Raw genomic sequence first — 25,743 nt, forward strand, 5'->3', positions numbered from 1 at the left:
CCCGCAACAGGCCGCGGTGCGGGCGCGGTCTGGGAACCCCGCCTTTCCTCCACCGCCAATCCGAGCGGAGAGAGGGCGGCGCGGCGCGTAGCTGTTGTCCAATGAGAGAGCGGAGATGCGTTTGGCGGGTCGGTCGGTGGCGGGAGTTCGGTACCGCTCCGCCGGTCCGCGGGCTCTTGGCCATGCTGTGCCGCGCGCTGCTCCTTCGCGCCGCCGGGCACCGTGAGTACCGCGTGTACCGCGCCCTGGGGGCTGCCGTGCGGGGAGTCCGCACCGCAATTGGGAGCGGAGAGTGCGGCACCCGGGCCCTTGGCCTCCCGGATCGCAGAGTCCGGTGCAGTCACGGTCCGCTTGTCTCGTTTCAGGTCAGTCTTCACCGCTTCCCCTGCAGCATCTCTTGGACGGCTATAAGTGCAGCCGGGAAGATGATCACCTCTCCTACGGAGAAATCGGAATGCCCGTCCCTCCCTTCGGCTGCAGCTTTTCTGCAGGTACGGCCACGTGCTGGAATGTCGCGGTGTGTGGGTTCCTCTGTACACTCGTTTCTGTTGGATGTTTCAAGGTCTGTTGGCAGCGTTTGATGTTCGTGTGAGCTGGTAACAGGGAATGTGTGCCTCCACGTCCTACACGCTGAGTCTTGGGGACCTTTAGGGCAGAACTCTGGTGTGCTCTATTCTGGTTGTGCCATGGGGTTATTACAGAATCGCAGACTGTCCCAAATTGCAAAGGACCCATAAGAAACATCAAGTCCAAGTACTGGCACCATGCGGGACCACCCAACGATCAGACTGTAAATGCCTTTCTCCAAAGCAGCTTTCTGCTCCTCCATCTCACATCCAAGGAAAGCACTTGGAAAACATCCAAGGGGATAGATCGTAAAGATGGAGGAAAGGATCTGTCACCAATGCTGTTGAAAGAGGGCACTATCTTAGAAGTTGCTCCTTGACCCATTCTATTTCCCATATACAACAGTTTCAGAACGGAGTGTCTAGAAATAAATGCTTGGCAATATTTCTGCATTTTGAGAGTGGAAATCGCTGTGTAAATGCTATTTTATTTTTTACAGCTATCAGTTTGGTGTGCGCCGCACTTAAAGTGCCTGTACTCCCCTCACAAAGGGAAGAGGCACAACTGTGGATCAGCCTTGTAATAGACATTTCAAATTTCTTTACAGCCTCAAATTTTGAGCATGTATTGGCAGTTGCAAATGAAGAAGGATTTGTCAGACTGTATGATACTGAAGCTCAAAATACCACCAAACTGATCTCTAAGGGTAAGTATTACATGATATTCATTTGAAGTGACAAGTATGGGATGTGGTGGAACCAAAGGAAACTTTATGCAGGCTGTTTAAACTTAATCTGGGAAGTACTTGCATCTTTTCACACTTTGCAGAGACCTGTTTACAGAGCAGCCATGTGAGTGTGCTCTTACAAAAGCAATGGGAGATGAATAGCTGTGTGTTTGCCATGCCTGAGGGAAGCTGCTAACAAGTAACCTATTTTCAGCTCCTGATGTCTGATGTTCATTAGCCTCCTGCAAAATACCATAGTGTAGTGCTGAACTGAACGTGCACTGAACTAATTATGGCTTTTGTTCTCTTGTCAGAATGGCAGGCTCATTCAAATGCTGTGTTTGACCTTGCCTGGGTACCTGGAGAGCACAGGATTGTAAGAAGCCTTTTCCTATCTAAGTTTATTCCTAATGCTTTGGCAGTGGTGTGCAGAATATGATGAAAGCTTTTTATTCTTTCCTCTGAAGGTCACTGCTTCAGGAGATCAGACAGCCAAGGTGTGGGACGTGAGAGCTGGGGAGCTGCTTGGCATATGCAAAGGTCACCAGTGTAGCCTCAAGTCAGTTGCTTTTTCTAGGTTTGAGAAAGGTAAATTGGCATTCCCTCCTGACTTTTTTTTTGTCCTTCTTCTTTCCCACTACAACTTCTATCCTTATGGGGCTAAAAAAGGGCTTTGGAATCTGTTGGTTGCACATAGCACAGGTGGGCTAAGCAGCAACCTAATCAACGTTGTAACCCTGCAGTGATCTGATGATGTCTGCACATCTCTGATCTTAGGCAATTTTAAGACATGGCATTGAAGTCACTTACACCTTACTTACAAACATAAATCTGGAAATACTCTTCGTAAGCAATTTTTTCCTACGATTGCACTAAGGAAAGACTATAAGGAAACTAGTCAGAAAGCACCAAAGGCCTGATCATTGTAGTTCTAGGGGCACATAGATGGCATTATGCTGGATCCAGTTTCTCAGCTTTTGGGAATTAATAGCTCTCTCTTTCTCAGCTGTTTTCTGTACCGGAGGCAGAGATGGAAACATCATGGTTTGGGACACCAGATGCAACAAGAAAGGTAATTGAACTTTCAGATATGTATTAATAAAGCTCCATAGCTCGTGTAGAAATAGTGCTCCAATGGACTTACTGGAGTAATGCTTTTGATTACAGCATAGGCAATACTTAGGTAAGAAGATTATCAGGTAATCAGGGACTGCCTTAGTACAGTGAGAGTATGGAATAGCTAGAATATGTTAGACATGTTTTTTCACTTTGCAGTTCTCTCAGACTGGCAGCTTGATGTCTGTGTTGCCCTGATAATACCCTGTGTATTGTTAAAGAGATAAGGCTGTACAAAACACATCATTGTGTAGGACAGCACTGAGCTGGGCTGGGTGAGAGCAATTCACTCAGAGTCATTGGTGGTGGGGAGGAGGTAATCAAAGCTGAAAAGTTTCCTACCAGTGTAGGAAGGAGCAAAGGAGATTGTGAGTCCTGGGAGCGACTGAAGGTGTTATGGGAACGCCTAAGTGCAGGGTGATTGTTTTACTCTTCTCCTGCTTCCTGGAACTTCTCCGTCACCAGTCAGCTCATGCCCTCGTACTTCTCAGTTTCCTTCCACCAGCAGTTTTCTGGAACATGTTCTCATAGTTCTTGTACACAAGTAGCAGTTGATGTTTTCAGAATACATTACTAATAGATTTTGAAAGCTCGTCTCAGCTGCTTTTTTGGGATTTATTCCAAGCTGCTGCCTGTTACATGAAAATGGTGGCAAGATTAAATAGGCATAGAAGCTAACAATTTACATGTATTTGTCTTCCAGATGGATTTTACAGGCAGGTGAATCAAATCAGCGGAGCACACAACGTGGTTGACAAGCAGACTCCTTCCAAGCTGAGGAAGAAGAGGCAGAACCTGAGAGGACTTGCTCCCTTGGTGGTATGTGCCAGGAAGACAGGAGACCTCTGCTCTGAGGACAGTGTTATGCATAGTGGCCTTCCTAAGTAATTGCAGTGAGAGATATTTGGCTTGAATTCTGTAAACACTAATTTGTCTTTGCAGAGTTGGGTTTTTGTGTCATGATCACTTGCTCTGGCTAATTTTAGATGTTGTTGTCTAATAACGCACATGCTATCAGAGCCATCTTTGTGTAAATGCCATGTGAAAATACATCTTTTTTTTTTTCCAGAGAGGAAAGGAGTGGCTACAGTTTTTGTTTTCGAAGGGTGAGAAGGAAGGGCTCCAATTTTTTTTCCTTTCTTTCCCTTCTTACTTCTTCCACATTACACCTCCCAAATATGACCACGAAAACAACAGCCTCTCCTGAATATGATCTCCTATTTCATCTATTAACCTCTCCAATGGAACTCTCTTATCTCTGACCTGTGAGGTGTAATCTTATGCTGACCACTCCCTGTGGGTCTTTTAGCCACACTGCTAAGCAGGGTTAAATGATTATTGTCTCCTAAATGAAATCTGGTATTCCACCTTCTCCTGCCTGCAGCGAGCAGCTTGCTGGAGAACACAAAGCAAACTGGCAGGAGGGAGCCCAAGAAGCTCAGGCTAATTCTAGAGCAAAACTCAGTCTGGTCTACAGCCAAGAGAAGTGTAGATTGGCTGAGAGGTGGTGTCCTCAATATTCACTTGGCCTTCAACTTAGCAGCAAGACGCTGCTGACCTTGAAAATAAACAAAGTTCTTTTTTCTCTCCTCAAGGATTTCCAGCAGAGTGTAACTGTGGTGCTGCTTCAAGACGAGCATACTCTTATTTCTGCAGGAGCTGTTGATGGGTAAGGAAAGAAGATGCCTACTTTTCCGTGCTTTTCTGCCTGTTTTTCTTAGTGACACAGAAAGATTGGGAGACATTTTTTTTTTCCTAAGATCACAGTGGCTCACAAAGCTACAATTACTATATAGCTTGCTCCAGAAGTAATGCCTCCTGTTTATTTCCATGAAAACTATAACAGGTATGTAGAGCACAGTCACACTATTTGATAGAGCAAATTCTCAGCTACAAAACACTACTTTCCAACATAGTCACCACCATTAGCTATGTGTTTTTCCCAGTGATGAACAGGATCCTGCACGCCTCGCCCATCTGCACCAAATATTTGCACCAGTAGAGGTGACCTCTATTGCTGTTGCCACTGCTGAAACATATCTCTTACTGCTTCACTCTGCTCACATCCATCATTTGGACTCCTGCTCCTCTGATACCATGGGCCAACATAATAAGTAGAATGCATTACTTTTGGGGCAGCCCTAGTATTAGGTAGAGTTAACAGAACTTGCTACCTGCTTGCATTGCCAAAGCTGAATAGTGCTTTCCTTTCTTATTCAAGATTGCTGTGCTGGAACAAATTGTGCCTAAATGGTAAATATTCATTTTAGTGTCACTAGCTATGGGGCAGTATGAGAACAGTTCCCATCATCTCTATTTATTTTCACGGACCCGTTGGATGGCAAGTAAGCAGACTATTGTTAGACAAGGAGCTGCTTTGGGATGCAAGGGGAAGATTGGGAATAAGGGGAAGCCTTAAATTTGTGCAGGTGTGCTTGAGAAAATGTTGTGTCGAGTTACAAAGGATGCATTCTATTAGATGCCAGATCTGTTGCAGCATCTTGGAGCTCAGGAAAATGTCTTGCTGTTTAGCACAGAGATTAGTCTCTCAGGCTTTGGTTATATAGCAGGTTTCATTGTGGCCAGAGCCTTCCTGAGACATAATACTGACTCTACATCCCATGGTGCATGATAGAGGCTTGCTCCTAGACAGCAAGAGAAACCTCAAAGAGCTTTATTTAAAAAAACCAGAATATAATGGCATCCTTGTTATGTCCTTTTGCTAGTTGAGGAAAGTTGGCTTGTGGGTTTGTGTTTTGTGTTGTGTTAGTTACACAAAACAATGCTGCTTCCTCATCCGTGCTTAGCAGAACAATTGTGCTTTCAGCACATCTCTGCTCTATTCTCGCTCCGTTGTGCCATCACTGGGCATTCCTTACTAATGAGCAACCTGTCTTCCTGTGCATTTAGAAGGCTCTGTCTGCACTGCAAAAGAGGGTTGGACTTTTGGCAAGTTGTAGACACCTATGCTCATATATTTCAGTGTGATCAAAGTGTGGGACTTGCGCAAGAACTATACTGCTTACCGGCAGGATCCTGTGCCTTTCAAGTCTTTTTTCTATCCTGGCACCAGCACTCGCAAACTTGGTAAGTTATTGGCTGGTTCAATTCTATTTGCACTGTATCTTGCAAAGACAACAGAAAGGGTGGGTTTTTACATCATAGTCTTTGAGAGCAGAGCAATACTTGCAACTGTTTGGTATAAAATCGATACTGTTCGTATTGCTCTGACTTTGTACCTGGCACCTTACAATACAACACAGTAATTGTTCGTGACTTGTCTAATAACCATCCTGATGTAGTAATGGTCAGTATTAGTCCCAAAAACATGAGGGAAATCTTCAAGGAGCTGACTGAAATAACTTGCCATCAATGCCACCGAACATGAGGATTTATGTGTATTTTTAACCTCTGCTTTACAACTGGATGTTCCTGATACCCACTCGAAACTATCAAATAGGTTGTTTGCCTGCTCTGAAATTGAGAATTCTCTCAATAGCGCTCTGAATCCTCATGAGAAAATGTCAATGTTGTGCTAAAACATTTTGTTCTCCAGCAAGTGTTCTGGCAAACAAGTGATCATTCCAATGACAATCTCCTATGTGACAGAGATCCTTTCCAAATTTCCCTCTCTGGACATTTCTTAGACAATGCCTGTTTTCCAAAATGTTTTGGTGGAGTTATTTACTGGGAATATTTCTTTCTTTGTCTCTAGGGTATTCTAGTCTCTTGTTGGATTCCACTGGTGCTAATCTGTTTGCTAACTGCACTGATGACAGTATCTACATGTTCAACATGACAAGTTTAAAGTCCTTTCCAGGTAAGAATAATATCAGAGGAAATAACCTGTAAAAATAGTATTGCATACAATAAGGTTCCTGAGTTGATCCACAAGAGTAGGTATCTACTAAAATCAAGCAGCTGGCTTTCCCGTGCTTCAAAGTTGGTCTTGATCAGCAGGGAAAAGAGCACTGTAAGAGCTGTGAGCAATGTGTCGGCATAGATGCAAATAGCTTGCTTCCAGCCCTAGGTGCTCACAGCACTTGCTGGAACCCTGGTGGAGCAGTTTTGCCAGGCAGCTCAGAAGTGAGGACTGTGTTATGGACTGATAACTGGCATTGCTAATGAGATATTACAGAGCATAGAAAGACAAGTTTCACTGCCTGCTTGTAGCAGTTTTGAATCTTTCACTCTGACCTCTTAGGATTTTAGCTCTGAATCAGAGCTAAGGAGGGATCACCTCTTAGACTATACTCAGACATATTAAGGTGTCTGTTAAATTTAATTTTTGTGGCAGTTTCAGGGAGAAAGCGTCCCCAGCAAGTTGTGGAGATGCTTTGCCTTTTTCCAGCTTTTTAGATTCCTTCAGCTCTGTGTCTGTGACCTTTACATCAGCAAGATGTTTTGCAGACTTTGGTGCACTAAAACTTCTTTGTCATAGGCCAGTGGCTGCTTCTCAGAAAGCAGCCAATCTTATTAAAAGCGTTCCAAACAGACATATGATTTAGTTTCCATTGCCTTTTCTCAGTCTTCCAGTTAATTGAAATTAAATGAACAATGTGTTCTTCTGTATGCTCTTCAGGAAAGCAGTCAGTTGAGGGGAGATGCTGCCAAAGTGGAGAAGTAGTGCAAGTATTAGATATTAATAGGTCATTTGTTGATTTAAGCTCTGTGTGCTGCTGCTGAGATGTGGAAATACTCCCCTGGTCTGTCCCTTCTTCAAAAGGAGAGTTGCAAAGATGGGGAAGAGTCTGGAGAGCAAGGTGTGTGAGAAGTGCCTGAGGTCCCTGGGTTTGCTCAGCCCAGAGCAGAGGAGCTGAGGGGGAGGCCAAATGGCAGCTAAAGCTCCTCACAAGAAGTGGAGAGCAGTGCTGAGCTCTGCTCTGTGTGACAGCGACAGGGCTGAGGGAACGGCATGGAACTGTGTCAGGGGAGGGGCAGCTGGGAGTTAGGACAGGGTCTGCACCAGAGGGCGATGGGCACAGGCTGCCCGGGGCAGTGGGCACAGCCCCAGCTGCAGGAGTTCAGGGGGCATTTGGACAATGCTCTCAGACATAAGATCAGATTTCTGGATGTTCTTGTATGGAGCTGAGAGTAGAACTTGATGATTGTTATAGATCTCTTACAACTTGGGATATTCTATTCCCAAGAACAGTTTCTCTCAGAGGTCCAGGCCACCCTGCCACCTACTTCTATGTTTAGCTGTCATCTTCTGTTGACTAGTGTCAACAAGTTAGCAAATAAAACCTGGACAGAAACCTCAGTTTATCAAGCTGCCTGAAAAGCACAGGACTTTGGCAGGGGATCAGTGAGCTGGCCCTCCTGCAGAGGGCAGCACGGGCCTATGGCTGGGGTGAGCTGCTGGGAAGACTCTGAGCCTCCTGATTTGGGCTGGACCCAGATGGCAGCTGCTCCGATCTAATGTCGGGACAGCAGTGTTAGTTGGAAGAGGGCCGTGAGGAAATCCTTCAGTAATAGGATTTGCCTGTAACTACTGCAAGGAAAGAGCTGCAGGTTAAAATCAAAGTACATTGTGGAGTCTCACAAGGTTTCAAAGAAAGCCAAAGGCAACCAGTCTGTGGGTCACCTTTGTCAAAATCACAATGGAAAAGAGACTGAAAGTCTTTGACTGCTAACTTCTCATAGAGCCTACAGTATTCATGGTATCCCTGCTTCTGAGTGCTTTGTGCCAGGGCTGGCCAAGGGCGTGCCAGCCCCACGTGATGCTAAATCGGGAAAGTTGCCCTTTCCACCCTGATAAGAAGGCTGGGTGTAGCATGGCCGAGTGCTCCAGATGCACGTTCAGCTCCTGCATTGGCCATTGACTCTTCCGGTGCTTGCAATAGGGAGCAGGAGCTATTTGGAGGCTTGAAGTGAAGTGTTACTGGGACGTTAAATATAGATGATTGACGAGTGTAGCTGACATAGAATACGTTTGGCTGACAAAGAGGCTGGCAGCAAGGGAAAGGAATAGCCTTAGTTTCTTCAGTGGAAGCTTTCTGTGCAACTGTCCTTGTTAACACAGTGGGGCTGGCTGGTGGCAGTGGGAAGAACAGCAAAGGGTAGCCCAGGTGATGTCTTGGCCTGGTTGTGATACATATGAGTGGAGCTGAAGCTTTGATAAACCTAACACATTTTAATAATGCTATGAAGAGAACCTTTTGGGTAAAGCAGCTTCATGCAGGGAGATGCAAAGGGCTCCTATTGAGTGATGCCTCCTGCTGCCTGCCAGCTGGAGCTCCCAGCCCTGTAGCAAGGAAGCAGTACAACTGCTTTCTCTAGAATATACATGGCTAGGCAGGAAAAGCCTGTCAGATCAGCCCTGCTTATGCAACCAACTCCCACAGCTGTGTGTTGAGTGCTGTTTTTATTTTCATTGTTTTTCTCACAGTGGCGGTTTTCAGCGGACACCAGAATTCTACCTTTTACATCAAATCCAGTATTAGCCCAGATGACCAGTTCCTGGTTAGTGGCTCAAGTGACTGCAACGCGTACATCTGGAAGGTGAGACATTTGGGAGAAACCCAAGTGTGTAGCCTCAGGCTGGCTGCCCAGATCTGCTCAGCTCTTTGGTTTCATTTGCTTTTCATGTTCACACAGGGCACTCCCAGCCTTCACTCCTGCTTAATGCATTGCAGGGTTAGATCCTGGCATGTTGTGCCCAGAGTGTGCAGTCAAGGCTAGATCTAACTATTTAATGTAAAATAGAGCTAACCTCCTGCCATCAATGTGTCTCTCATCACTGCTGTTTATTGCAAGTTGCTGATCTTAATCTTGTTTTAATGGGCAGTACAGTCTTCTTTCGATCCTGTTGATTTAGATGGCTATGGCAAGTAGACAGTTCTTGATTCATATTTAGCAATGGAGTATGTTAGAAAAAACTGAAATTTCAAGTATTTAAGGGGCGCTCTTTTCCTCCTTCCTTTTTCTAGCTCTTGCTTCAGACTAACTTTTTTTTCATACCAAATTTACAGTAGTTAAAGCCTTTGTATTACAGCAAGAGCTCAGCCGGAGCCTTCAGCAAAATTCCAAAGCACTGTCTGACAGCTGAGAGGCTTAGTCACTTGGCATCTTGCACTGACGTGTAGGAAATGCAAATGTCACAAAGTTAAAAGCAGGGACCTCGGAATAAGGCATGCTTCAAGTTCTGTTCTGCATAGTCTACAGCCATTCGGTAATAAAGTGGACTTCTTATCTCAAGTAGAATAAACAGAAGTCACAGGTGACTGCTTAGGTTTGGGGTAATTCCAGGAAATGCTGACTTGGTTATTCCTTTCATGATGCATTTGAAAATACAATACAAAGCTCTGAGGGCAGTGAGTCTCCCTGCACTGATCATGGTTTGAGCATGTAGTCCCTTTGTTTCTAAGAACACTTCTTGTAAGCAGTTAAGTTGCTTACCCAGGAGCAGAGTGCAGCAACATGGTCAGTTCCACGTCAGGCAGTGTAATTTTAGCCTTTCTCACTTCAGTGTGAGTTCAGCAAAAATACCTATGCAAACTTGGGCTGTGCATTCTGCACTCACATGTTTTGGCACTTCTGTGGGAAGCAGGCTGGAACTGGGTCAAGAGCATTCAAGGACACTGTACCATCTCAAAGTTTAAGCAAATACATTTAAATGCATTTGCTTCATATGAATTGTCTATTTCTATCGTGTGTGGGTGACAGATCATATTGAATATTTATTAAGTAAATCATCAGATAATCACTTTTAATTCCATAGTCATGTTAGGAAGTGGGACTTTCAGCAAAACTCAGTCTATTTTTCTGATCTGCCATATTCAAAGCCTTCTTAATTTGTTTTAAATGTTGGCAGATTTTAGTGACACTGAAACATATGTACATTCTCTGGGATGAGGATTTACTATGCACTGAAAATATGTGCTTAGATATTTCACTAGCAATTAGCAGGTAATGTTGGAAAGAACTCAAAGAAGAGTGCTAACTTTCCATATCCAGAGAAGCATGAAAGGCAGACCAAGTCCTTGCTGAAGAAAGAAAAACAAAACTAAACATTGTCTACCCAGATTGTTTCTTTGAGAAACTTTGTAAGCAATGCCAATTTGCACTTGGGTCAGCAATTCCCAAGGAATACTGTGGCTAGAAGGTATTGCTGACGAGGATACTGTTTCTGTCTGCTTTGACATATAACATCACTTTCAGACAATAAAAGCTCACTTTATTATGTTGGTTGTTTTAATTACTAGTCCGTTGATTAATGAACTGGCTCTTAAACAACTCTAAGACTGTAAAAGCCTGGGAGCTGAGAAGTTATTCTCTGTAAAATGGTACCTAAATGAGCTATGTCCCTGGTAATTAAAACAAGCTTTATAGACTTGGACTTCCGTACTTCCATTATCTTCTGAACCCTCTTAGAATCATAGAATCTCTTATTGCAGAAGCCTCCATTCCTTAGAAAGCAAGGCTAAAAATGAAGGTTTCCGGACTCTTAAATACTTTGGCATCCCAAGGACAGAAGGAAATACAAAGGTCTTCCTAATGCATTTTTTTTCTAGCACCCAACAATGGGTGGTGTCATTTAGCCTCCTCCTCCCTCATATTCTAATGAACACACCATCCTTTGGTTCACAAAATGGTAAGTTGGGTGTAACTGGTTTAATTTATACTAATGCAGGGTAACATCAACTTGGCAGGAGCTGGAGGAATTCTCTTCCTCTGCTTTCCTTTCAGCAGTCAGTGACTACTAAACTGTTATGTGTGCAGTGCAACACTGCTATTAAATATAAACAAAGATGTTCACTGCACCTCTGTCACTTATTCCCTAAATAGGGAGTTTCTATGGCATTACATATTTTGTCAGAGACGGGAATGCTCTGAACAAGGCAGTTAGTGGATATTTAATCAGTGATTGCCTTTGCAATGCCAGGAAAAAGAAAACATGGCCAGTTATGAAGAACCTGTTTATATCAGAACAAGCTGAAGATGCAGAAGCTGGATATTCAATTATGGTTATGCAGGTTGTTGTAGAAGGGGTTCCACAACAAAAAACATATGGGTAAATCAGAAGCCTTCCCTGATGTTTTGCATCTCTCTTTGAAACCTGTATGTAACATCTACTCCTTTTCCCACACAGTAAAGGATCTGTTCATTCATTTATCATGTATGCAAATCCCCCTTATAAATTCCCCATATAATGTCACATTGAAAATGGTGACTCAGATCTGGAACGGATTCTCTGCTGAAAGCATGCTTAACTTGAATATAATCTGCATGTATGTGTGTATGTGTGTGTATTTTCTTCCATGTGCTACCTAATGCTTGAGCTTCAGTTGTATCTCACTTACACAAGCTGTAATTGAAGAGTAAAGTAAGAACAAAGATTAACGATAATAATGAAAAAGGTTTCTATGAAGGGTAAAAGAGAAAAGGACCCAAGTTTAATGAGCACGTGTGCTTTAGGGAACTTTTTAATCAACTCTTAAAGGTTCTCTGGCTCATTTGATTGGCAGCCACCAGTTCTGAAGTCAGTAAGTATATTTACCTATTCTCATTCAGAGTGTGATCTTCCCAAACTTTTAAGCATCTTACCTAGCAGAGACAGAGATACCACTTCACACAGTATGCTGTGCTGACAGCTCTGGCAGAAATCCCACATGCAGCAGGAATTAAACAAGTGTTTCCAGGCAAGTCAGTGCCTCTCATTGCTGACCAGCTGCTTCACCTTTAGCAGTAGAATGTGAACTGATCCTTAGAACCCTGTAAGTCCTTGTCTCTCAGAAGAAATTGCCAACAGTATGCAGTCTGGGGATGTGTTTTGAGGAAGAAGAAGTGTTGGGATATCTCTGGTAGTCCACGAAGTGCTGAAGTGAAAATATGGACTTGTTCTACATGGGCTACTGAACAGCTGTCATGGAGTAGCCGTCCTTATTAACACCATCCCTTTGAAAGTGTTCCCTTGCTTTGAGGCATTCAGTCTTACAGAGAATCTTGCCTTTGCACAGTTGCAGAGCTGTGGTGTCTCCCAAGAGGGTGTGACACCTCTCTAGGCAGCCAGTGCCAGAAAGAAATCCTTGAAGTAAGGAATAAGGATGGGGGTCTGGGTTTGCCTCTCAGCTGCAATGGACTGTGATTGTAGGCAGAAGGCAATTGGATTTATCATTTGTGGCACTGAGGGACGTGGTTTAGTGGGCATGGTGGTGATGGGTTGATGGTTAGACTGGATGATCTTTGTGGTCTTTTCCAACCTTAGTGATTCTATGATTCTGATCTGTCTTGTATGCCTCACAGGTGGATTGTGAAGGTCTTTCTTAGTGGTATGTGGTCTTCTGATTTTGTATTTATTTTTCTATGGAATTTCAAAGGTTTCTGAACCCAGCCTGCCTCCACGGATCCTTGTTGGCCACTCTCAAGAGGTTACCTCCATTGCTTGGTGTCCTTCAGACTTCACTAAGGTTTGTTTTCTGGAAAACTTTCTTCACCGTCAAGTAATAGATGTGCTATGGCAAAATTTGCTTTTCAAAATTACAGCAATATTTGTTTATTTGGGAGGAAGTTCTTAGATAATAATTTCCAAACATGCTCATTTTTTTAGGGCAGTGAACCAAACTTGTTACATGAATATAACAGAACTTCTTTGTTATTCTTTAATAATTTGGACTATTTGATAAGTCTTAGCAAATTGTAAATGAACAAAGACTTCTGATTAGAGCTTGTCTTACTACCTGTGAGAGGCAAAGTTGTGAAACCATTTCATCGAATCTTTCAAAAGCCAAAGCCTTGCTTTGTGGTTCCACACATAGCTGCCTGACCACTGATATATCTACCAGTCTGGTACAGAGTGGTAACGAGTATGCTCTTCAAAAATCATGTAGACTCTTCCCTCCTGACTGTTCTTATACTCAGAACTGTTTTCCTAACAAATATTTGTGTATACACCCAAAAATTCATAGTGAAATTGTCAGTATCATTAGAAGAAAGGGAATTGCAGGAAGATGTTGGTTTAAATGATTGATCTAGATCAAAATGAGAAGTAATCCTAATTAATCCTAGACAGTGCCCCAGTAATAGTTCCTTGCACTTCAGTGTTATTAAGCAAATTGGATACTTGGCCCAGCTTTCACTGCAGCACTAGGTCTTCAGAAAAGCTTTACACAATGTAGGAGAGTGGGAGTCTTGCAGGCAAACAAGGATAATTGTTTTAGCTATGTAAGATGCACAATAGTATGTAAATTGGTATTTTAGATGAAATCTGTTGTCTGTGTGACCTAAAGTCCTGATCATGGTTTGGAAATGCAGACCTATACAGCCTTTAAAATCTATACTAACACAGATAAAAATTAGTCACAGTACAGATCATGAGGTGTGAAGAAAGTGAAGACATTGTGCTAAGAAAGGTCAAGAAGCTGCTTTGAGTGATTTGAGAGGCCAGGTTGCTTTCTGTGAGCGTAATACTGGTGTCACAGAGGTCACAGTAGAGGTACTTTTCTATCCAAGATTACTGTGATCTTCAGCCACAGCATTTCCTTCTTGCTGTTGATTCCCATGTGAGTCACCAGATAACCTGTCCAAAGAGAGCTGTATAAGAGTAGATTAGATGCTACTGCTTGTTTGAAATAGATTGCACAGATCATTTTGGAACACGTGAAGCCACAACAGGAATCTAGGTGAATGTTTGCAGCAGGGTTGGTTTCTCTGCCAGATACTGCTGACATCTGAGTCTGTAGAGATAGTGCCTAAGGCTAATGCAACAGCCTTCCAATGTCACCTTCTCTATGTGTTGCGAAAGTTTGTCCCCAGGCAGAGAAGGTCCTGAATAACAGACAGACAGAGATGCAGGTGCAAGAAGCAGCATGGCTTCTTTTAGCTACTGAGCAATGGAAATTGCAAAACATGCACTGGCCCTTCCTGAGCAGGCTGTCCTCTGTTATAGAGCTGTACAAGGCATATAGTTACTGGTGACTGGGATTTCTCCAGAAGATCTGATTTCCCCTTCAAAGCAAACACTTGTTTGTGGTACAGTAGTGGAATAGAGTTGGGTTGTTCTGTTTGCTTAGTGGACAAATCTTGTATCCTCCTCAAGCAGATTTCGCCCTGCATATATGTTGGCATGGTGTGCTTGGTGTAGCTGTCCTAGCTCATTTGGCCCGTGACCCACAGAATGTGCTTTGCCATTCCCAAGTGCATTTGTATTGTAGATTGCCACATGCTCTGATGACAACACCGTAAGGATCTGGCGCCTACAACGTTGTCCTGAGGAGGAAAAGTCAGTGTCCAACAGAGCCAGGTTGGTGGGCTGGGTCACACAGAAGAAATCAGAAGAACAAGATGGAGCAGGTAAGGCCCCTGTGATATCTTGCTCTGCAGCATGGCTTCTGAAATTTGGCTGCTCACCAATGAAATCCTTTGGCTTGTCCTAGTCTTCTATTTTTTCATATTAGGCAATAGTTCATAAAGCCAGCCAAACACTTCTACTTGTAAATACTTCTACTACCACTAAGATGAGCTGGCTGAAATAGCTTACAGTATGCTGAATTCTGCATGACCAGCTTGCAAAGTAAATATTTATTAATATACCTGGTCAGGCAGCCAGGTCTTCAGTGGGCATCAGCAGTGTTTGATAATTGAATGGCCAAAGGAGATGTCATGTGTGCATGGACTTCTTCAGCCAATGGAGCTGGAAGCCAGAATCACCTGCTTCACAGTTGCATTCTTACAGCTCCAGCTAAAAATGATTTGATTGTTAGCTGTAGCAGCAAGTCATATTCTTTTTACATCAAATGGTAACTGAGAGAAGTAAGATCATGTTCTTTTTCCAGTTTCATATTTTACCCGGTAAAGGGCTGATGGCATAGCATGGGAACTCCGAATTTTTTCCTCCTGCCCAGTTGTTAAACTGTGGGCAGCATTCTTTGCTGCTGCTATGAATTTTATGTCTCATTTTAACTGACTGTCCATGCAGACAAATGGCAGTTAGTGTAAGTACTTCAAAAATGCATGTAGTCAATCACAATGTAATCTTAATGTTCCAAAATTGATCAATCATGTCCATCAATTCAAATGCATTACTTTTCTACAAAGCCTAGCTGGTCAGACAAACCATCCAGCATGTTCTCACAGCTAGCAGGCAGATCTGCCACGCTCAGGAATGTCTAAAGTTGGTCAAGATCACGATAATACATCTAAAGAACTGCCAGCAGGAAAATTCAGCTAGATGTCTGTAGTGGAGCCTTGGTTGTGAATTATTGGTGCTCTTTGGAAGAGGAGCTGTTCACTGGGCAGTACCCCAGAGAAAAGAAAAGAATCGTGCATTATAGTGTTACTTTGACTTGCCTGAAACTTGCATTTTGTTACAGTAGGGTGGTTGAGAGGCGAATAACCCTGACAAAGAGAAATAAGAAGAGCTGCTCTGTAATGTGGCTTTGAAACTTGCAATACAATAGCTTTCCAGCAGCTGTTGATGTGAGTTCCTCTGTTCTACCTATCTTTTCTAGCCATTCTCTGAATGAATTTCACTTTGGCTAAGACAAATAAAGGCTGAAGGTCTCCAAATCCCACTAATTGGATAATATTACATCTAACCTTTTGCCAGTGAGTAATAGTCTTGCAGGAAGTTTGCAAGACAATAGCAGGGAGAGTGCCAGCTCTGCTCTGTAGGTGGTGTATGGTTTGTGTGAGCGTTCACATTGCTTCAGAGGGGGCTGAGAAGTACACTTTGTGCATTAATTTCTGCAAAAGAGAAGTAAATGTGAGTCTAGTGTAGAAGTCTGAAATCTAAAGTGATTTGTATGCTAAAACTTTACAAGTCAGCTTCGGCAATTATAGTAGAAAAATAGCTTATTTCTCCTGGTTCTTGATGCATTAAAGCAACACAGGAGGGAAAAGGAAGTACACAGACACTGCAAACACAACAGCAGGCTTCCTGCTGACCTTGGCTCTTGAACACAAAGCACGTGCTGTTAGAATATAGGAGTTATCTGCAGAGACTGATTCAGAGCTGACAACTGAGTTGTATTTCAGGCCTGCTGGGATGAGATCTAAGTAGTTTTCCACCCATTTGTGTGAAATGAATTGTGGGGCTGAGAATGTGCATTAACTGTTGACCTATATTTTGAAGTATAGGAAGCAGAGTTTCCTTTTCTTTGGAAACTGATTCTGTGATTTCCCTAATTTGCAGTACTTTCTCTATGCTTTTGTGTAACCAAATTTCTGGAGCAGGCCTACGCATGGAAAATTCATGACTCTTAAATCTGGAGATTCATAATACCATTCTAGAGAATTTGCAGCAGAGAAGGTGGGAAATATCTGCACTGGTGTTATGCAGTTTGACTGCAGATATTTACAGTATACAGAAACACGCAGTGCTACGTGGAGTGGCAGCATGAAGGGAAACAGCTTGAGACTGGCTCAGCAGAAGCTTGAATAATGTATGCAGTTACAAAAAAGCTTCATGTTCATCTTCCTTCTCTTAAGTTTGGGGATGTAACTAGTTTGCGTTTTGCCCCTCCAGCCCTCATAACAGCTTTTTTCTGTTATCCAGGGTCTCCACAGTGTAGCTTTCACACTGCTATGGGATTGAGAGTGCTCAAACCCAGCTGGTCATGCCACATTTCTGCTGTACAGATTTGTAGATGGTCATTACAGAATGAGAACTGCTGAGCTTGCTTCTTTTCTTCTACCTCTAGGAGCTTAATTTTGAAAATGCATTGGGTTTCCCAACTGAGATATTATTGTTCTGTAAGTGCTCATTAAAGTGAAGATTAAGAGACCTAATCTTGGCAGTGATTTTCTCTTAGTCCAAGTTGAAATAAGTTATTATGAAGTAGCACATTTTGTCTGGAAAGGAGCCTTTAATTCTCTCTGTGCTTTAAGGTGATTTGTAGAGGGATCCATTAATATGATGTTATATTCCTTTTTCTCTCATGCACCAGCCCTTTATTTTAAAGGGATGGATAATGTAATAAAAGGAAAGATCAAAAGAGGCTTATTATGGCATGAAAGAGTCATGTAGGTATTCACTTGACATGTTACTTGTGAGACAGCCCAACATCCTAAAGAAAATGTCAGGTTATTCACACTAGATTTCTCATTGTCCTAATGAAGTACTTTACAGCAGCTAATGTTGAAAATTAGGAGTTCAGATTAAGCCTTTGGAAAAAAACAAAGCAGTCAGAGTTCTTGTGCTCAGGAGTGAAAATGCTTGGAGAAATTAATATGCTATTCTACTTAATTGCATCACCCCAAGTTAGATGAATGAGAAAGCAGGCATCTAAGAGACCTGTTGATGTGTCTCTGTTGGAAGGTCCTATAAATAAAACAATTCTCTAATACTGCTGCAGACTGAGATCTTTGCTATATATGATTCCCACTGTTACTGTTAAGGTCCTTGGTGAGGTCTTAGGTGTAAAGCTACCAATGACTACTGTTTTAATAAGCTGGGTTTTCAGAAGCTTCTGCTTTAAAAGCAGGGGATTTTAAAAGCTGGACTAGTGAGCACAAATGCCGTTGTGATGTATTTATCTGGGGATCATTTGTTTTAAAGAAATCCAGTGACAGATTTTTATTTTCGTGGGAATTTAAATCCTTGCTGGGGAGGTGAAGAATTTCTCACATGTCATTGGGTGTGGTAAATAACTACCATCTTTGTCCCAGTATAGCACTGCAGAAAATACTCCATCAAAAAGACAAGAAGGTGAAAGTATATACTTTCCCATTCTCATTTTTTTTTAATCTTAAAAAATTGCAATTATTGACACTTGACTAGGAGCACTGTTCATATGGTATGGCATTGCAGAATAAAGCTTTCCTGGTGTAATTAGCTATGGGACTTGCTTACAGTACCTTTGTCTCTTCTTTCAATCATGAAATTGTTAAAGATTGGGCAGATAGGCTGACCAGCTACAGATAGAGAGCCAGCCTTGTTTTCAGGCAGCTTCCCAAAACAGAGCTGTCTGGACTGAGCTATTGCAAAGCTGCCAGCAAGGCTAGAAAACTTAGAAGATTCAATATCTGTTTTTTCTATCCATTAGTCCCTCAGCTGCAGCTTAAGTAAGGGTTCTAGTCATAGAAAAAATAAAAGTCAGACATTAAACCAACGTACTGTGTTATACTTAGCCAAGTGATACAGGATTCTAAGGAGGACTTGCATCAGTTTAACTGATAAAAGAAACATCCATGCAATCTAATTCAGCAAGGTATATCTGAGAATCAGGGCCAGCACTGAATTAATCTCCTAGCTGGGACAGGTATTTATGAAAGGGCTGTCTTTAATCTGCTGCTCTGTGTTCCTCATTAGACCGCTTATTTTTGCTCCATTAGGACATTCAGCCAGCCCACAGGATACTCCTGCCAAGGCTTTCTCAGTGGGCAACCCATGTGCTTCCTCACCACGTCCAGCTGCCTGTGCTCCCAGTTATTCTGGAGACCTTCCTCTTTCTACAAACACTCCAACAGTCTCTTTCAAAACTCAAATGGCGGCAGTCTGTACACCAGCAAAGCTGAGTGGAGCCAGCCCACGTGCTTCTCCCAAACTGGTGCCTTCCTCCAAAATGTCCATTAAACACTGGATTGCCAGGACTCCATGCTCTTCCCCAGAAGTTGGAAAAAAGACACCTTCCCCTAGAAAAGCCCTGGCAGAAGTCACACAAAGTCTCTTGGAAACACCTAGCACTCCTAAAGCACAATACTCACAGGCTGAAAAGCGTGCCAAGAGAAGACTGGACTGCAGCAAGGAAGATGAAGCGGGGCAGAAGTGTCTGCAGGCCTGTAGCTGTGTGACTGAACTGGACCATGTGGCTAAGAAGTCCAAGCTAAATTTATGTCACTTGGCTGCAGGCCAAAGAGCTTGTGATGAGGGCTCTCTAAATCTGGCTGACTTGGATAATGAAGAATCAAGCCACAGCCCAAAAGAGCTTTCTTTTTCTGGAAGCCTTGTTAATCCATCCAGCACTCAAACTCCCCCTCTTGTTTTGCAGTCTCCCTGCGAGAGAGACTCAGATGTAGTAGATAAAGAGAATAGTTCACCAGAAAGAAAAAACTGGCTGTCTGCTCTGGGAGAGAAGCTGCGGACTGGCAAAGCTGGCAGCCCCCCATCATCTTACAACTCCAGCGCAAAACGTCAAGAGGCTGCAGTAGTGACCACCTCACCGAAAACTGTAAGTAGGATGATCAGGGACAGTGGTAACGAAAGAATTTATCTCTAGCTACCACTGTCCCCTTCCTACACATGGTCAGATCTCTCTTACTCAAACATTTGGAGAATTGTCTGTTCTCCTTGATTATGGACAAGAGAGATGATTTCTCACCTAATAATCTAGGTATATTAATGCTGCGAAATACTAATCCCCTCCATGCAGGAGGAGAATTCTTAAGATGGTCTTGTACCTCCTTTGAAAAGAACTTAGTGCACACAGGAGCTAAGAAATCCTCATAGTTCCCAGCTGGATGTTTGAAGGATGTGGCTGTCTCCTGAAATACAGCTCTTCTCTGAGAAGCAAATGGCAGCACCTTTCCTGGCAGATCTACTGTTCAGCATCACATCTGCATGTTTATATTACTGAAAAGCCGCTTTAGCGCTGGAAGAAAGAGTGAAATTTTATTCCAGCCCAAGCAGCAAAACAGTTTTTTACCCATGTTAAAATAATGAGCTAATTGGGTTCTAGGTCCTAAAGCCTCTTTTACTGGATATTATTTCACTATTTTGCAAGTAAATTTCCAATTGTCGTATTTTCATTATACTTTCAAGTGAATATTTGATATTAGAAGTTATTGCCATGTTTAAGGTTTATTTTGCTGAAATATCTCACATCTCCTTCAGCACTTCTACAAGGTGTGAAGTGTGCAAACCACCACACCTTGGGTTACAACAGTTGAACTCTTCATCTTGTAGTGGTAGCAAGAAAACCTGCAAGTGCTTGTGATTTACAGTGTACCTGCTTAAACATAAGACAAAGATTTGCCCCGGAGAATGATTACCATACAAGAATTATCTCTCCCACATTGTATATTCTAGCTCTAATTTTGGGATGCCAGTGGCCTCTGTTGTGCAGCACTCCTTGATCCATTGCATCTCGGAGATCCACAGCCCTGTAGGGAAGGTGGAGCTGCAGTCAGACAAACCCAGTTTTTAGACTGTGTTTCCTGTAGGTAGTAAGCTTCTTATCTGTGAGAGAAACAGATTACAGTAAAGAACCTGTCATTTACTATCTTATTTAAGAAGCAACGCAAACTGGAGCAGTGATGGAGGGGAGACTTTAAGAATTATGCAGCGTACAAACTGTTAACTCAGAAACATTTCTTGTTGGTTTTGTTTTTTTTACAGGCTGTAACCACTTCAGTTTCCATGAGGAAGATCTGCACATACTTCCACAGAAAGCCACAGAATTGACTGAAGTAGTGTGCGGTTGTTGCACCTGATGATGTTGGGTGTTGACGCTGTGGCACTGAGACCAGATTTAGCACAACTGACAGAGCAATACATCAGCATTACACAGTTTGTTGTTGGACATTGGTAAACTTCTGTTTTAAAGCCTATTAACACTTGAAATCATCAGAGCACGGAAGATATGCATGATATGTAGAGATTCCTGCTCTTGTATTCATGTCAGGTAACGGATCATTTTGATAGAGAAAACAGAATTTTTTACGTGACAACTGTTATAAAGAGAGCAACTGCATATGCTGACAGGCACATGAAACTTATCCTTCAATGTTACTAGTCTGCCACTGAAACTTTCTTTGTTTAAGAATACTGTGTGAGACATTGTGCCCTCCAGAAAAGTAAATGTTGCATGTCCAGAAGCCCATTCTGGAGGAAGAGCTGAACTACTTTGTGCTGAATGGCATTTCCAGTTAGTCCTCCTACAGCACCATCTACTCAATTCCAGCAAGGAGGTTTTGAATGTATAAATACAAAAGAATTTTAAATGCCCTTGTGTCCATCTCCATTCAATGGCACAACTGGTGATTATAGTCTAAAAGAAGAGAGGGTATAATCGAAAACTTAATGCCTTTACTTTTCTTGCCATTGCTTTCTTCCTCAAAGGCTGAAAACTTCAGTAATTACCAACATAGTTGGCATTTGGACCATTAGCACTAGAGCTGTAGAGGCCAACAGCTTGTCACTTCTCTGAAATAAAATATGGGCAAGGTGTGTTTCAAAAATTATTGCCAAACAGCATTCCATAACAACTGGTTGCTTGGTGACTTCTTACAGATCTAGCCTGAGGCAAAGACATTAATAACTGCTTGTAAAATACCTTTATGACACTTTTATAATATGGTATTTATTAAATAATAGCTTGTAAATGGGGGGCCACTTCACATTTTAGAAAGCACTTCACAAAGTTTACAGATTAAAGTTTTACGTGCTTTGCCATCTTGAAGTCATCACTGGTACTGGTGGAACAAGATCATTAGCTGAAATAAGTTCACTGGCCTGCTGGCTAATGATACTGATTCCAAGGTCATTGTTTCCACAGGGGTAGCTTGTAGAAGATCTGTATCTTAGATTTGAGTATTTACTCTGTCTTTTGGTATGATGGTTTCTATAAACTTTAAAAATAAATAAAAAACTACAATCCCAATTAAGTCTTTCTGCTGCAGAAGTGCTGAGGTATTTAAAGGGGATGTGTTCCAACTAACCCATGATTTCTGACTGAAGTTTTCCCACCTACTTCACAGCATTGAAAAGTGCAGTAGCTGAAAGGATTAAGATCCTGGTTTATTTGCTGTGTATTGTATTTTGCAAGAAAATAAATGACATGAAAGAAACTGGCTTTTGTAAAAGTTCTCTCACAGCTACAAAGCAAAAGTGAATGGGTAAAAAAAAAACAAATACCAGTCATCATCAAGCTGCAGCTTTTAGTAGGAGCACTTACTATGTATAAGGACCAGGAAAACTTCCTCTTGTTTACTAAATTACAAGCCATTATTGTATGAGCTTTGAGGAGATGTTATTAAGTTAGAAGAAAGCAGGAAAGAGAGTGTAGTTCTTTGGACACTTTTTTATAGTTCTTTATTTTAAAAAAATGTTTTTTAAACTGATTTTCTGAATTAATAATAACTTGAGTAGAACAAGAATAAAAAAATCTGTTAGTTTAATATTAACATACTTTGTGTAGATGGAAGTAGCAAAGAAATGTAACAGAGGCAACCTAGAAGGTTTGCAATTTAATTCTGTCTTAATTACAATTAATCAGAGAAACTGTTTAGCTTGCCTACAGCCAGTTTTCTGTGCAGGATTTTTCTATTCAGCTTGTAAATTACTTGTTGCAAAATAAGCAGATGTGGACCCTCTCAAAGTATTTGAGTGTTTTGTCAGCCATTTCAACAGCGATAGGGTTTTATGTTCCGCCATATCTTTCACAATATTTTCCTCTGGCAGGAAAGTTCTACACCCAAAATGTTACCTCTTCATATTGTAAACAGCTGCCTAGTGATGATTTACACTGATGGTGTACCTCTTAAATGAATAATTTTAACTGTGAATGTGAGTTTTTTTCCTTTTAAATAGTACCTGTTTAGCGGAGCAATTTGTTTTGTTGGACCATCAGCTGTAATTTCTTTCCCCTTAAGCTGTTGCCAGCCTGTTTCCGAGCCAAAAAAAGTAAAATAACTGAAGTTTACATTCTTCTGTGTCAAAGTGCCTTGATCTCAATGTGATAAAATAATGACTGCAGGAGCACAGAAGAAGAATCACATGTACAAATCACATTTCAAGTTAAGTTTTAAGATAAGTTGTGCTTTCCCTGAGACACTTGTCAAACTAAGTATCAAGGGCTATGAGCTGTTCTGAGCTAGCAAGCCATATCTCTAAATTATCTTTCTGAAAGTTTGATAAAAAACTCTACTCCATGGTTGAGAGGAGTCTCCCAAACTATATATATGCAGGTCTCATCTTACACATCTTGCAGGTTTTTCCAAGGACTAAAAATACAGCAAGATTATGACAGGAGACCTATTACCCTAGGCTAGTGCAGGTAGTTAGACTTAGATATGCATAACAAAGTTCAAATACCCTGTTGCATTAACTTCAGCATAACATCTTTAACTCTGCTTAAGTTACAGCATTTCTTAGTTCACTCTTGAGTTAAAGACAACGGGTGATAGTTCCATTACACCTGTACATAAATTACTCTAGAGGTGCAATACTCGCTGTGAGAAGGTTCTGATTTGCATTTTGAATTTGTTTATCTTTCAGTTATTAGCTCAGACTATTTTATTTATTTATTTATTTATTTAGGTTTAAGATACTTCTACTACTATAGGCTTTTCATCCAATATGTAAGAAATCCAGATATGAGACTGCATTATCTCTTGGTCTCTTTAATGAGCTTAATAGATTCCACATACACAAGATCAAACTATTCCAAAAGTCTATGTAAAACAGTGAAGGGAGCGCTCCATTCCTTCATACCAAAGTACTACTGTAGTCATTCTACCAGCATTAACACAAAGCCACTGTCTTTCATTCACCTTGAGGAGTCAACTTTATGTTGTACTTCTCCTCTCGTGTCTAAAGAAGAAAGACTGAATTGTTTGGTAAAGTATCCTTAAAAATCCACTTCTGTAACCAAGCCTGGATTTTTTATTTGGACCATAAATTTCGTAACTCCTTGGTTGCCCTGCAAGGGTGTTCGCACGTACTGCTGAGAGTACAGCAGAAGAGTTGGACTCACAAATCCAAGCAGCAAAGACAAAGCTCACTGAGTAAAGCTGGTCATTTTCATATCAACTTACCTGTAACTAGTGAAATACAGTACGCTCTTGTCTGCTTGGGGTTTCATCCTTCTATCTCTGACACCATTAGGATAAAACCTTTGTTCATCATTCTATTTCTGCTCCTGCAAAAGGTGATAAGCATTAAAAAAACAAAAACTTACAATACCCTGTAGGCCAGTTGTATCATACACTGAAGCACAAGCAAAGTAGGCTGTGCTGATGAGCTTATAAAATACTGTCAGAGTGTATTAGTGAATTATTCAGTGTCACCATTACTTTTGTTCTGCTAATTTACTGATGGAGGAAGTGACAGTGTGTATGGGAGATTAAGGAATCTATTGGATTCCTGAAAACGTGACTGAAATAAATGAAATGAGTCTTGATTTGCTTGTATAGGCACTGATTTGCTGTAGGTAATTGATAGCAAGGTGGTCATGTGAAAACTGAGTGTTGCATTACTAGAAATTGGTTGTTTGTACATATGCAGTTATTCTAAGAAGTAGGACTGCAACGATAAACAGAACGCTGACGTTGGCAGAATTGAGCAGAGGGAAAATCACTCCATGTAAGAACAGAATTGAAAGAACAAAGTACATTGCATAAGAGGTGCCACTGGCAGGAGAAACAGCTTTCACGTGCTTGTTGGGTACATATAAGAAAGATTAGGGCCTGTGAGGCCCACTCTGTGCCTCAGTTTAGGCTCCTATCCATATCCTCCAGTTTCTTTCCTCTGTGCATGGGGACAGTTGTCCACACATGCCAGCCCACTCTGACTAAGTGAATGCAATCTGGAAGGCCGCTGTGGGTTCCCCATCCCTGGAGGCACTCAGGACCAGGTTGGATGGGTCCCTGGGCAGCCTTTGCTGGGGGGGCATCCCTGCCCATTGGCAGGGAGTTGGGATTGGTGGGCTTTAAGATCCCTTCCAACCCAAACCATTCTGTGATTCTGTGATTCTGTGACGAGAAGGCAGCTGGGAAACAGTTATACATGAAAGTGAGTTTTCAGCTGTTGTCTGAGTAGCTCTGATCACATGTGTGGCTGTCAGTGGGCTCCCGCCAGCCTGCAGCTGAGGGAGCAGCTGATGGTGCCCTTTGGCAGCCTCCTCACCTTGTCTCACTTCTGGACTGGCACAAAATTGGACTCTGCTTTCCCACTGCTCTTGGGCCTTTCATAGTGTGGGCTGTGGGCTGCGTTCCCTCACCTAAGTAGGCTTAAGCAGGCAGCAAGGCACCTAACTGAGTGTTACTTTGGCACAGTGTCCAGTCCTGATGGGCCTTTTTTGCACACACAGCACAGGTAGGCAACCAAAAAGCTCTTCACCCTGGTTTTCTCAGGTATCTGCTCTCCCACCTGCTCCAGCAGTGGGCCTTGGGGTTTGTTGCAGCAGTTTTCGTAGGAATATTACAGTTGGGAAAGGCCTCTAAGATCACCATACCCAAATCTCAGCCCAACATCCTCATGCCTGTCGACCATGTCCCTCAGTACCACACCTGCATATTTCTTGAACACCTCCAGGATGGTGACTTCACCACATCCCTGGGCAGCCTGTGCCAGTGCATCACCTCTATTTCTGTGAAGAAATATTTCCTAATATCCAACCTGAACTTCCCCTGGTGCAACTTGAGGCCATTCCCTCTCATTGTTTCACTATTAC

At 42.2% G+C, this 25,743-nt stretch overlaps 1 protein-coding gene across 2 annotated transcripts; it reads left to right on the forward strand.

Moving 5' to 3' along the window:
- The first annotated feature begins 15 nt into the window (after positions 1 to 15).
- Positions 16 to 22,202, forward strand: DTL (denticleless E3 ubiquitin protein ligase homolog). 2 transcript variants are annotated; one of them, XM_052686020.1, is made up of 15 exons: positions 16 to 231; positions 366 to 491; positions 1,175 to 1,273; positions 1,609 to 1,670; positions 1,762 to 1,882; positions 2,301 to 2,366; positions 3,114 to 3,229; positions 4,006 to 4,079; positions 5,394 to 5,497; positions 6,126 to 6,230; positions 8,802 to 8,914; positions 12,733 to 12,822; positions 14,566 to 14,704; positions 18,686 to 19,521; positions 20,688 to 22,202. In XM_052686020.1, exons 1-15 carry the CDS (start codon positions 102 to 104, stop codon positions 20,751 to 20,753), a joined length of 2,247 nt encoding a protein of 748 aa, XP_052541980.1. In that variant the 5' UTR covers positions 16 to 101; the 3' UTR covers positions 20,754 to 22,202. The 2 variants fall into 2 exon arrangements, with proteins under 2 accessions (XP_052541980.1, XP_052541973.1); XM_052686013.1 differs by having other exon boundaries at positions 16 to 222.
- Positions 22,203 to 25,743: the final 3,541 nt, after the last annotated feature.

This window comes from Tympanuchus pallidicinctus, unplaced genomic scaffold, assembly GCF_026119805.1.
Source record: "Tympanuchus pallidicinctus isolate F22 unplaced genomic scaffold, pur_lepc_1.0 scaffold1, whole genome shotgun sequence".
In the NCBI taxonomy this organism is placed as follows: Eukaryota; Metazoa; Chordata; class Aves; order Galliformes; family Phasianidae; genus Tympanuchus; species Tympanuchus pallidicinctus.